Consider the following 15,227-nt stretch of genomic DNA (forward strand, 5'->3'; position numbering starts at 1 on the left):
AACCATAATGCTTTTTGCAACAACAAAAAGGAAAAATAACTTTAAAAATATATCTTTAAATATTTATTTTAATATTATAAAATTCCTCAATTAAAATTATATAATTTCCTTTTATATTAATATTTATTCAAAATATATAATTTAATTAATTAATAGTATTACAATTAAATAACGTTTCTATTAATCCTTATAAAAAAAAATATACGATTGCTTAATTCTTCGAATTAATGAATTCACATACAACATGGTATGCAAAAAACATATGAAAAATATTCTATTAATTAAGAAAATAATTACTAATTTTAATAAAATACTCAATAATAATTTTCATATTATAAACGTTCTATTTTAAAAAAACTGTTATTACTAAAAATAAAAAATTATTATAAAATGTAATTAGCAGAAAAAATAAATGAAAGAAATTATATTTTATACATTTTTTTGTGCTTTATTTGTTGTAAAATTTGTGTAACCTTATTGTTTGTTATATATATAAAATATCAGATTTATTATATAGTACCTAAAATAATTAAAAACTATATATAAAGACAAATAAAAATAGCTTTTTTCTTTTTTAATTATAATTTTTATGTTTAGTTCATACCATTATTTTTAAATGAAAATTTTTATTATTCATTTAATTATTTTTTAATTTTTTTTTAAATATATATATATTTAGACGTAATATTAATATAAAATAAAAAAATTTAAGAAAATATTTTTTCCAAAAATACTATATAAAATTACTAAAATTTTAAATTATTTTTAATTATATATGTTTTGAAATAAGTATGATATACTATGCATAATATGTACATGAAAAATTAAAAATAATAAAAATATAATTTGGAAAAATATATGATTTGGTATTTTTTTTTGCTAACAATATTAGCAAAAATGTATTATTATTTTTCCATATTTTTATACACGAAATATAAATTTTTTTTTAAAATTTATTAAAAATATTATTGCATCTAATAATTTATGAAGCATGTAATTCTAATACTAACTGTTTTATAAAGATCATTTTTTATGTTTACCTTTAAAATAATACGCATAACCACAAAAAACAAATGGTTGGGATTTAACTAAATATGGAAAAACTTTATATAATAAAATTAAATGTAATAAATACAATATTTTCTTAAAGGGTAATTTAAATTATCACTTAAAATAATAAAAACGTAATAAAAAATAATTTTTAAAAATATAAGTTACTGCACTTGCTGCGTTATAATATATTAATTGTGGTTTTATATATTGAATTAAAGGACCACAAATTTACTATAATGCAAAGGTCTATGAAACATTTACAAATAATTATTGCATATAAAGCACATTTTTATTGTGAATATTGGTTAATATCAATTTTACATCTTCATGGTTCAAAAAAAAAAAATAGATTACATATACATATTAGGACAGAATAATAAATTACAACAAAAAAATAACTAATTATACAATATATATATAAAAACATATGATCTCCTAAGAATATCTAATATATAATATTTTATTTTGGTGTATTAATATACATTTACATATTGTACATGTTGCATAAAAAAATTTATATATATACAACAATTATTTTTGTGTATTAATATAATTTCGTTAGGCATAAAGGAAAACGTCCTTAGATATATAAAAATCATTATTTTTAAAAAAATATATTAATTATAACTATGATTCCATTATATATTCTTATACTACAACGGTTAAATTTAAGAATTTTACGAGTACATAAATAAACATTAAAATGCATAATAAACAAACCAAAGGGAATATAGTTCTTCCTCTCTCCAAAATTAAATAATCTCCTTAATACTTATAACCCTGATATATATAATCAATTTTCTAATGAAGTAAAAAAAAAAAAAACTAGTAAAAAAACTGTTTAAAAGAATATATGTCTGCAAAGTAAATACTAAGCAATATTCATATATTCTGAATATTCTAAACTATCTTTCTAGGTAGGATCAATATATGTTCTGTAATTATATATAGGACCAAATTTCCTAAATATTAATTTTTCAAAAAAAAATATAACTAATACTACAAATGGATAACACATAGCAAATATCCGTCTCCTAAGTTATTTTTTTGATTTAGATGTATTACCATTATACGTACAATAACAACTTCGAAAAAATTCTGATTCAATGCAATCTTTTCAATGTCAGAATTAACATATCCACATCCCCTTTACATATTTTTAATTCTATATTACTTGTTTACTTTTCATTTTCTTCGAATAATATATTGCTTCTTGTACATAGTGTTCTACCTACACTGTTCGTATTATCTAAAGATTTATGAAAAATATATGAAAATGAAAATTTTTTTTTTTATTATTTATACTGTGATAAATTTACTTACTCAAAAGTAAAATATCCTTACAAGTATATAAAACAAGAAGAAGCAATATATATGAGGAAAGCTCTCTCCTATTTTAATATACCGCATTCATAATATAAGAACTATGATCATTTAAAAAAAAAGTATACAAAAATAAATGAAGCAAAAAAACATCTTTATTAATTATTATAATTAAAAAAAAAAACTTACAAAAAAAAAATTATTTTAAATAATATAATTTAGAACACGAAAGAAAATAGATAAAAAATACTAAACCATAATATGTAAAATAACATATAATATAATTTAGGAAAATTATTAATACTTTATATTACTTTTTGACAACTGTATTGAGAAGGTAATAGTACATGTATTTTCTGTTAATATGTAAATAATTAATATTCCAATTTATACATTTGGTGTTAACTCTTATATAACAAAAATAAAATATATATAGTTGAAATATATCTATAAGTGTAGAAATATTTATATTTCATATTATTTGTTGAATATAGTGAATATAGATAATTATAAAAATATAACACTCTAAAGGTATTATAATAACTATATCACAATAAATTGACGTTAACTTGCGTAAGCAAATTAATTTTCTAAAAAATAATTTATTAGAAAAAAATATGTAAAATCATTAAATTTTTAGTATTCTGTATAATACCCAATATCCTGAATTATATAGCAAAATTAATATAATTATTTTTGGATTTTCAGTTTTCACATTCATATAGTATATCTATATATATATATATATATTAATATAAATATATTTAAAAAGATTTTTCGCTATTGACTTTTAATTTATTGAATATAGCTATTACTTTTCAGCGTTTGTTACTAATCCAATGAAAAAAAATTAAAGCCTTTTTCTATTTCTTTAATATATTAAACGTATTTCTAATATATTAATATAATTTAAAATTTTACCATTTTTAAAGCGTCAATAGAAAATATGAATATACACAATAATCTTTTATAAACTTCTGAGCAACATAAAAAAAATATTATTTTTATAAAATCCATCTCGTTCAATTATCTATTAAAAAATGTATAAGCAAACTACAATTTTAAATATATATTTGAATCGCTTTTATATTTCAAAATATTTCTTAAATTCTTTTTTGTTTATATATTCGGTTAGTTATAATACATTAAATATTCCTAGATAAAACAGAAGTCACCTTTTATATATTAATTATAATTTTATGATATATTTCTAATATATATCAAATCTTTCGAATTATAATTTATATATAAATTATGTTAAGTGTACTCTGCTTTATCTTTTTATATTATTATTATTTTTTCACTGTATAAAGAAAAATACATATCTACGAATGCCCTTTTTTATTTTTAAGATCATATAACCTATTTTTATTCAATTTATATATATATAATATTGTTTTATTCCACTTATTTAAAATAATTTTCTTCTTATATTCAAAGTGTTTCCTCTATTTTTAGCACCATTTTTAGATGGTTATATGGGAATTAATACAGTAAAACAGCTGTAAATGTAAGAGTAAAAACTGAAATAAAAGACATAAATCATATATCCATTATATATTATACATTAAGTTTGAATTCAGATTGATTTTTACAAGTTAATCCTTAAAGAATATTTCTGTACCTCACATCATTCATTTAAAATTGATGTTCCATAAAAAAACGATCTACTCAACAAGCTATAATTTAGATATATGTAAAATACATTCAGATATCGAAAAATATTTAATAAAAAATAATCATGAAATTAACAGTTATCTAAAATTATTTACACATTTATGACAACTTATATCTATGGAAAATTCAACTTATTCTGTATATTATATATTTAATACATTTTTACAAAATTATACATGCAATTCTTAAGTTATATTAAAAATTCTAAATAATAATAAAATGTTTATAATTTCAATTATTCTTCTATTTCCATTATTTGTATTCCTAATAATGAGCTTGTAGAACACATAAAAACGTAAAATGCATTAGTTTTCCTACTTCATTAATATAACAGAATTTGTAATTATATATACTTTATATTTTTTTATGATTTATAGGTTATTAGAATAACAACATATATTTAAATGCAGAAAATCTTATTTATTTTTATACATATAAAATATAACTTTTGTATATTATTAAAAAAAACAATCAAAAAAAAAATTAATGGAAAAATCTAATTACTTTACAAAATGAAAAACAAAGTAAATATAGATGATTCTCCATTATTAAAAAACAGAATATGAAAGTTGAACTTGAAATAGAAAAAATAAAAATTATTCATTTTTTATTTATATTCTTTTTTTTTCCTTTACATACTAAAGATAATTAAGAATTATTCAATTTTTGCATTATTCTTAACATATTTCTAATACTTCTGATATATTTTTTTCTATGTCCATAGGGAGTTACATGGAATAACAGGATATATATATTTGACTTATTCTATAATTACTATGAAATATATTTTTAACATCCTTTAATATTTTTTCTGTTGTACTTAATGAACATTATATATACTTTTTTCTTTTGCGAAAAGTCTATTACTAAACGAATTTCCAAATAAATTAAACTGACATATATATTAGCAATAACATATATATATTTTAATTTGTTTCTAAATTACAAATTTTTAAGAAAAATAGCACACATATATTTGAACAATTTATTTGTAATTATAAAGAGATGTTAATTTTTAGAGAAAACGATAAACATAAAAAAATTTCAAGCAATAATAAACAACCTGAAACGACTGTGTAAAAAAGACCTCTAGCTAATCTTTCTTTTTTTACTAATGTTCTTATTATAAACAATTAAAAATTTTATTCTTTACTTCTTATAACATCAAGCTCAATGAGTGTAGCTTTATATATTTTTTCTTTGCTTTTAATGGGTTTTTTATATATATGTACAATTATATATAAGATATTATATGGATAATATATTTCATTATATTTGAAATAATTTTAACATTTTTCTTTACAAAGTTAATTGTGTCTCCAAAAACAAGCATATTATGTCCATAAATTATTTCTATATATAATGTTAATATATATAAAGTACGTGAAATTCATATTACAATTATTTTTCTTACTATTTGTAGTAGTACATTTAATTCTATAGGAAGAATTTTAAAAATGTTCGTGCAAATATTTCTCTTCTTTTTAACTTTTAATGCTAATTATATCAGTGTAACAATGATATGGTGCACCTTATAAATGTTTTATATTAATATAATTTATTTCTGTACAAAATGTCTTAATATCAGCTTAATTACCAATTTTTTTTCCATTAATACAAAAAGTTTTCATTATCATATATAAGAAACAATACGTTGAAAAATAATAATGGTTTAGAATCATTCCTTTTTATTCGCTGTATATCATTTTTTAAAGTCTGTTGATACTTTTTTACAAAAACTCCTAATGTTTTTATTAGTTATATGCAACTCAGTATATTAACCATTAATATTACTTATGTTTTGTTGTTATTATTCTTTTCTTTTTGTTTTATATATGAAGACAGTTCTGTTAATATATATAAAAGAAAAGTAAATATAAAAAATGAATTGTATAAACATATAAATTTTTTCGTTCATGAAAGAATTTATATATTTCACTTCATTAGTAATATAACACATAAATTATGAAACATATATAATATTTATAATAAAAAATAAAAATGTACACATTCATTCCCTAATGAACTGTCCTGTATACTTAAAAATATAATAATTGTGTAAAGCATAATAATTGTTACAGAATTATGAATATATGTAATATATAATGTGATCTAAATTGTTCAAATTATTTGCATTTCCCCATATTACAAGTTGCAAATAAATACATATTATTATGAATAACTTATTAATTATTCTTTAATACATAATTGTAGTAGGACTAACGTTATCACACAAAATAAGTATTTTCCATAATGAAAGAAATTAAATGAAAATCAGGAGTCCAATTTCCTTATATAGCGAAGAATTATACGACACTTTATTTATCTATAAAATTATAATTTATTTTAAGTATTCTATAAAACACTATTAATAATATATAATTGAACAAAATGTTTATATATTATATGATAATAATATGTATATTGTATTAAAATGTTTATCTACTAATACTATTTAATTATTTAAAAAAACATGGACACAAATTTGTATCAGGAATAAAAAATATAATTAATATATTTATCTAGAAATAAAAAGTGTCCAATTTCAAATATATAGAATTATAACCATTCTATTTAGATATATTTTAATTTTATAAAAATATATATATATCATTATACAATTTTGACTTTATTTTTATTAAAAAATAAAATAAAGAGTAAATATTATTATAAATTTGTAAACATAGTATAATATAAATAACAGCTGTTTGATTACATAAAAAAATATTTATTAATAAGAAAATTATTAATTATACAGTTTCTATTTAGAATGTAGACTATATTTCATTGCTATAAAAATGTATTTTCTATTTATATTAATGTTAACATATCGCTAAATCAAAAAAATTACTTTATTATGTAATACTATAGTCTCCATTTAATATATAAACATGAAATGTTAGTATTATTAAATATGTATACTCAAAATAAGTTCGTACTATGAATTAATGGGAGTAAAGTAATGTTTTAAATTAATCCCCAAATTATTCTTTTATAAAATTAAAAATAATGATAAAGAAATTTTATCCTTATACTTCATATAATAAAGATATGTTGTGAAATATGTATATAACATAATAAAATAATTTATGCAAAACTTATATTAAAATTTATTACAATTAATTTTTTTTCATTGACTAAATAGATATAATGAATAATTATTTTATTATATTCTTTAATTATATATTTTCACATATTTTATTCATTAATGTTACACGCTATAATAATAAAGGTAAATAATATTATATCATTCAAAAAAAAATGGAATAATATTTTTAAGATTATATTATTTTTTTTAACTATGTTTCAGATGAAAAAATACCAATTGACATTGTACAATAAATATTTAGTATATAATAAGAAGTCTTTTATTCCATCTTAATTGTTATCCTAATTATAATGAAAAATTAAATATATCTTTTATGAATTATTCAGAATTATATTTATTAAAAGTATAATTATCTTCATTTTCTCATTCAACAGAATAATATAAAAAAAAAAAAAAAGTATCAATATAAGAATTAACGATCTTATTTTATATACATATATTATACAGAAAAATTTAACATATTAATCACCGAAACATTTCACTAATTATAAAAAAAATTAAATACATTATAACACTTTAATAGTAGTTATGATTAAAATTAGATAATAATGTTGTCAGAAGATATTACAATAATCATTCAAATTTCATATAAAAAAGATAAGTAAAATGAAATTCTTTCTAAAATCAATAAAACAACTTTTTAAAGAAAATATGTAATAAATAAAAGAACTAAAATGTAATACTGGTACAACTTCGTCTGTATTATTATTAATTAAATGATTTATAAAAATTCTCTTAAATTATTTAAATAAATAATGGCCTCAAATACAAAAATCATTGTCTTAGTCGAATGTACATTATAAAAAAAATAATGGTAATGAAAATATAACACAATATACTTGAAAAAGTATATATAATAATAGTAATTTCAAGTTTGATACATACTATTTGTTAATTACAATTTATTTTACTTATCACAATATTTTGTTAGAAATCATTTATTTGGAAACATTCACAATATTCTAGTTATCAGTATTATAACAATATGAAAAGTAAAATATAATATTTTTAAGAAAAAAAAATATAATATAAAAAAAAAAAAAAAATTAGATAAAATTAAATATACATTATTGTATTACTTATTTTGAAAAAACATTTAATGTCATTATATCATGAGCAAAACTACAATAAGATAGAAATTCATGCTGTTTACATACATAATGCTGATGGTATCTTACATAATATTTTTATTCCAAAATATTTTAAGATATTATGTGATTATTATACGAAACATATCTTATTTTAATGCATTCAAAACGAAAAATTTCTATTGCAAAAAATTACCTACAAAAAAATGAAAAAAAAAATTTACTATAATTCTATTATATTTGGGGATTAATACAATTTTAAGTAGCAGAAGGTGTATAAATAAGATATCATAAAACTGTTGTGAATTTCACAATTCTATTATAACTCTTTTCGTAATTATTTTATATCCTGAACACAATAAAAATAATATTTGGCATATTTTAAATCTTTAATTTATATTATATCAGTTCATTTTAATATCATTATAAAATACCATTATTATTATGATAAAAATATAAAAGTGTTTATTCTTTCCTTTATAAATAATAATTTTTTACCTCATAATTTATTGTAATATATATTCGTGTTATGCTCGTATTTTTAACACTTTAGATATAAAAAATTTTATATGTTATTTAAAGTAAATAAAAAAAAAAAATAATTAAAATAATAATTAATATAATGTATAGAAATTCAAAGAACCATTTTCTTACAATAAATTCATGTACAATTCTTTAAGTAGAGCAATGATAACTGCTAATATTATAGGGATAATTATTTTTTTATCTAATTTTAAATCAATTGTTTTTTATGATTCATATGTATATTCTTATGTGATAATTCTGTCACATTTATAAATGAAAAATTTTATGTAGTTATTCAAATAATTTTGACGAAAAATTTATTTATAATACTCTAGAATCCAGAAGAGTTTCTACAAAATAATTATATTAAAATAGTAATAAACGTAAAATCCATAAAATTATTCATACTGAAGATATAGTTATTACGTGGAAATTTGTATATTGACAAAATATTTAAAGTACAAAATTGATAAATACTATTATTAAAAGACTAAAATAATGAAATAATTTTGTATTATGTAACATATTAATAAAATAAATAAAATATTTACAAATAATGCGTTAACTTTTAATTCTATAGTTTTTACAGTATAATTTTAAACTCATTATTCATTTTATTTGTTTGAAAATTAAAAATTAAAATTTTATTAAATGTTAGAAGTGTTACGGAATATTAAACTTTAACCAGAATTATCGAATATGAACTCTTAACAAATATTATTTATTTTATAAAATAATACATAATATATCATTAATAGTTATGCATTTATTTTTTTTATTTGGATAAGTTAACATTTAATATAATGACATATTCTTATATTTTACTTTCCTCAAATAAAAATGTCAACTTCAGGCGATAGCTCATGGGTATAAATTAATTCAAAATTAAAAAGATTATTAATATCTTATAGTTAAAGTACTATATTCTCGGAAACATGTGTTGAAACATTTATATAAAAACAACTTATAAATTTATATCTAATTCACTGTGTCCTCTTAATTTTCAGGAAAATATTTTAGAAGGATCACCTTCACATCATATATATGAGGAACTCAATAATAATGTTGAGGGAACGAGTTACGATAATTACTGTAGTTCATTCAAGAATTCACAAGATAATACTGACAATGCAAATTATAATCTCTGTAAAAAAATTGCAAGAAATGCACATAAAATATCTAATTACTTTAATACAATTAAGTATACTACTCAGTGTGCACATTATAAATACTGGATATATCATAATATAAAGAAACTTTTAGGAGATAGTACTGATAATGGTAAAGCAAAACTCATAACTGATGAATTCATGCAATCTCAAAATAAATTTAAATATTATTTTAATGTATATAATTGTAAATATGACTTTAAGACTAATATTTTACAAAGATTAAATGATATGGTAGAAGAGAAATACTTATATGATTATTTTGAAAATTTTGACATCATTAAAACGCAAAAAACATGTCAAAATATTAATTCTCAGAATTATGAAAATTATCTTAATTATATTATTACACTATATAACAAGTACAAAAATCAGAAGGAATGTTGCATAGATTTATTTTGGACAGAATGTGGAGATTATTTTAAATGCAATGAAGAATTTGATCCTAATAAATTGTTGTCTACTTTAAAGTCTAACGGAAGTAAAAAGTGCGATAACTTAATAAAAGCTCAGACACATCCAACATCAGGTAGTATAATGCATTGGGGGCATTCCCTAACAAATGTTACAGATTCAATTTATTATTTTATGTGTACAGATATACCAAATGGTAACATTACAAATAGCCAACAAAAAGATGGAAGGCTTAGATGTCAAAGATTTAGGACATCCGATAGATCACATAATAATCTAATATCGCCTTCTCTTCAACCTCGTTCTGTGCAGGTTCCTTTTACGATTTCTGGACAAAGAGGATTTTCTTTATCTACAGAATTACTACGTGATAATTCAATATCAAGAGGAAACAAAGAACAATCAAGCCAATCATCCTCTTTGCAACAATCACATGTATCTGAAAATAACAGCAGTGATAAAAATACGCCATGCAATGATCCATTATTAGTAAGAGATATATCAGGAATATGCAGAGAGCCCGATGTTCGCGAAACTCAAACTATTGGAGTAAAATTGAACACATATGCTCCAGGAAGAAAAATAAAAATCAGATTAAATCCTAATTCTTATATGTTCAAAAACAAAATTTTTCGCGGTGGAATCGTATTTACTCTGATAATGGGAATAATATTCACTATTTACCTTTTTTATAAAGTAAATAAATGTTCCTCAATAAAATCAAAAAATGTATTAATTTACTATTATTAATTTCCATAAAATTTCATAATTACAAATAAAATATATTCATTATATTTATTATTATTAATTTTTATAATAGTTTACTCCTTTTGGAAGATGTTTTCATAAAAAAGTATCAAGGAAAAAAAGAATTGACGATTATTATGATGATCCCTATATGCGGCAGTTTATTATCCGCGCTCCAAAATCGACTAAAAGAAGAACTGGGAATAGGGGATTACAATTCTTTTATTATTCTAGGTGAAATATTGTTTAATGACTTCAAATAAAATGAAAAAGTGTTTAAAAAAAGCATATTGAAACGTGGACCTAAGTAGGTAATACTCGCACTTACACTTATAGAACAAATTAAAAAAAATGAAATATATTCAAATAATACATAAAACAATTCTACAAAGCATACGATCAGTAAGTGAAGAATTTTCCAACCATAGGAATTATATATAATTATAACTCTGTAGTAGTATATCTAAACTGAAAAAAAAAATTAAATACAGAAAATTTGTATATAACATGATACACATAAAAATGTACGATAATACATATAGTTAACAAAGAAATAGTAAATATTGCCTCACATATAATAATTAAAAAGGAAATTATATAACACATGTTAAACAATGTAATATATATATATAAGTAAAATTTGAAATTTTAAAATCTATTTTTACATATAAACACAAATACAAAATTTATTATGCTATATTTAACTAAATAAAAAGCTCATTTTAAAATAAAAGTAAAATATTAAAAATACAACTTTTTACATACATATCAAGAAAATTTAATAATCAATAAAGACTAAAATTTGTCTAATCTAAGGAAAAACAAAGATGTCTTTGTTAAATTTACATGGGAATATTTTATTAAAGAAAATAACTATTTTTAGGAATTATGTTAGTATTTTTAAATTTCTTTTTATACTTAATTTTTTATTTAAAGTTAATAAATAAAATTCATTAATTTATTTTATTATTTTTTTTATACAATAATTTAAATATATCTTATAAAACTTTTTCCATAGTTCCGTGTTATTTTTATACGTTTTATTTTAGAGCATATGCTTTATTAATATAATATATTTTATTTAATAATATATATTATAAAATAAAACTATATATTATTAAAGATGAAAGCAATATTCCTTTTTGTATTAGTTACTTCTTTTATATTTAAATTATATTCCGCCACTGAAAATGGCAATGGTTACATTAGGCGGGTAGAATATAATATTTAAAATAAATAAATTTAGGTTTTAGTTAATTATATTTAAAAACTTTATTACTAAAAAAAATATGTTTTTTTTTAATATTTTATTTAGATATTTACTGCAAAAACAAATCCTCCACTTTGTAAATCTTATAATGGTTCTGAATATATACCAAAATTCTATTTAAGACAAAAGATATGTGGATTTAGAAAATTAGTATAAAATAAAAATGATAAATGGAAATAATGGTTAAAGAAACAGAAAAAAGAAATGATAAAAGATTTTAAACAGGAAAAGGATGCTTAGTTTAGAAACAGAAAGCAGAAATTGAATAATTTTTTTGTACAACTTCGAGGAAAAATGGTTATATTATGTTATTGGTATTAAAGAAGATTTTCAATCAAATTATTTTGATGTATTCTGTAATTGGATAGATGATGAACGGATGGAATTGTTCAAACCACATGTATTAGATTATATATCATCAAGTTTTGAAAGGTTCAATGAAAATATAAACTTTTACAATAAAATTGTTGCGTCTAAATTAATGAATTGGAATGAAAAGAAGAAACATGAATGGGATTCGCATCCTTATAGGTTATACGAAGTTAATTGTTGAACACTCTGATTTAAAAAATTAGTACTTGAAGATCCAGATATTTATATAAGAGTTGCAGTTTATCAATAATGGGACGAAAGAATAAAAAATGAAAAATATTTATGGAACCTTTTAATTAAGCATATTAATAAAAAATATATAGATGACATAAACACGACGGTGAAGAAGCGGTGTAAAGAAACTATGGCAGACTATAACAATCGGATAATATCCTTTTATATAAATTCGATAAAAAATAAACATTGAAAAGGATGACTTAAAGATAAGATAAGGAAATAGACTAGTGAATATAAATAATAAATATTATAGTAAAATGAGAAGAATGAAATTACAAAATTTCCATCTACTTAATTTCCAACATAGATATTTCATCATGTATAAATTAAGACTAGTAGACAGATAAATATGTATAATAAAAAACATATAAAAAACAGATAAATAAATTAACTATTTTTTATTATACATTCATGTGAAATTAATATATTATATTTTTCATAAAATATGAAGATATTTATTGAAAAAAAACTATATATATAAAATGAAATTGGATTAATGAAAAAAAATACTGAAGTGAGCAGTGTTGACATTAGAAAACTCATATTAACTCAAAACATAGAATAATTATATAATGGTGACCGTAAACTTCCTTTTATATAAAAAAAAAATCAGAATATATTTTTAAATTTATCCGCATTTATATTATTTTTTATTATAGAATTTATTTAATTTATGAAAAATGTTATATTTTAAAAAGGTGCTTTTTTTTTATTCTTGTAATTTATAATAATAAATTATTATTTAATATCATATATATCATTATATATTTTTATTAGAAAGATAGTTCTTAGTTATTATTACATTTAATTATATATATCATAATAATACCTCTGTAATTAGGGTGTCTAATATAATTAAATATTTTTTAAAAAATTTATTAATGATAATATTAAAATTCAATCCCCAGTTAAAGATAAGCACAAAGTATAAAATACCTCATTTGAGTAATTTTTCTTGTCCCCTTTATATTATATAATAATTGGGTAAAAAGTGTACTTTTTTAACCACATAACATGAGATGCGTTTTTTTAATTTGTAATAATATAGATATAAAATTATCCTTAATTTATTGGATTAATGGTTATATATTTACTAATTAAATAAGAAATAATAATCATTTTTAATCATAATGTTTAACATTACCATATTTAATAATCTTATGAAAAAATATATATATGTACTTTTTATATTATTTTATATGATATAAAATGAATGGATAACACGCTATATGTGTAACCATTAATATAATAAGTTTAAATTTTTAAATACATTCTAGTGCCTTTTTATATTTATTTTATTCTTTATTCTTCCAAGTGATAGTTTTCAAATTAATTTTTTTTTTTTTTTTCATTCTATAATTATATTGACATATTACCTTAAATTTTATTATTTCTCTTTTCTTTTATTTTTTCTAAGTATTCTTTTAAAAATATATTTCATTGTATTACTATTTTTCAAACAAATATATATTTTTTTTATTTTCTTTACTTTTTTAATAACAAAAAATAAAATACACTAATTTTCCCTTTTTTTTTCATTTTCCAATATATACTGTAACGCAATATTTCATATTAACGAAATATAGAAAATTGCATAATTTACTATATAAATAAATATATGTTCACAGACAAAATGTATATATCATTAATTCACATATACATGTGCCGCACATTATGAATATTAAAAGTGGAAAAGTTGGCGTATTATGGAAATGACACGTAATGATATTTTTTATATATTAATATAGGAAAATTGTCTATAATGGGAAAAATAATTGATTATTAAGAGAAAAAGTAAAAAAAGCATATACATAATTTAAAAAAATTGTACTTAAATATTTTGAGCGTACAGGTAAAAAGAAAAATGGATAAACCCCTTTATTTTAATTAATAGAAATATTTTTTTGCTCAGAAAATTGTAAATAATTAACAACGGAATTAATAGCCTCATTAATAAAAGGTTATAATTTAGAAAAAATACATAGATAAAACAAACAACGATATATCTAACAATAAATATTAAAATATTTATATAATTTTCCTCTACATAACTACTGCAGTTAGTACATTTCATTGGTTCATTATTTAGGCTTTATTCTTACTATCCTATGTTTATGTTTTACATTTTACAAAATAATAACATACAGATTAGAAGCAATGGCATGGAACCCAGAAAAAAATGTTATTTAGTCATATTTTTTATTATATATATATCAAAAAAAAATTGAACGTATTAAAACATG

General features: G+C 19.1%; 1 protein-coding gene and 1 pseudogene across 2 annotated transcripts; both read left to right on the plus strand.

Annotated features, from left to right (window-relative positions):
* Positions 1 to 9,615: 9,615 nt before the first annotated feature.
* Positions 9,616 to 11,343, plus strand: PmUG01_00039400 (PIR protein; the record flags this gene model as incomplete). The annotated part of the gene is made up of 3 exons (XM_029003111.1): positions 9,616 to 9,642; positions 9,783 to 11,054; positions 11,179 to 11,343. 3 exons carry the CDS (start codon positions 9,616 to 9,618, stop codon positions 11,341 to 11,343), a joined length of 1,464 nt encoding a protein of 487 aa, XP_028858948.1.
* An 885-nt stretch (positions 11,344 to 12,228) lies between these two features.
* PmUG01_00039450 lies at positions 12,229 to 13,174 on the plus strand (annotated as a pseudogene). The gene is given in 3 exon segments: positions 12,229 to 12,318; positions 12,421 to 12,643; positions 12,657 to 13,174. Coding segments are annotated over 3 exon segments (831 nt in total).
* The last annotated feature ends 2,053 nt before the right edge of the window (positions 13,175 to 15,227 follow it).

The sequence above is a fragment of the Plasmodium malariae genome, assembly GCF_900090045.1.
Source record: "Plasmodium malariae genome assembly, contig: PmUG01_00_20, whole genome shotgun sequence".
NCBI classification, from domain to species: Eukaryota; Apicomplexa; class Aconoidasida; order Haemosporida; family Plasmodiidae; genus Plasmodium; species Plasmodium malariae.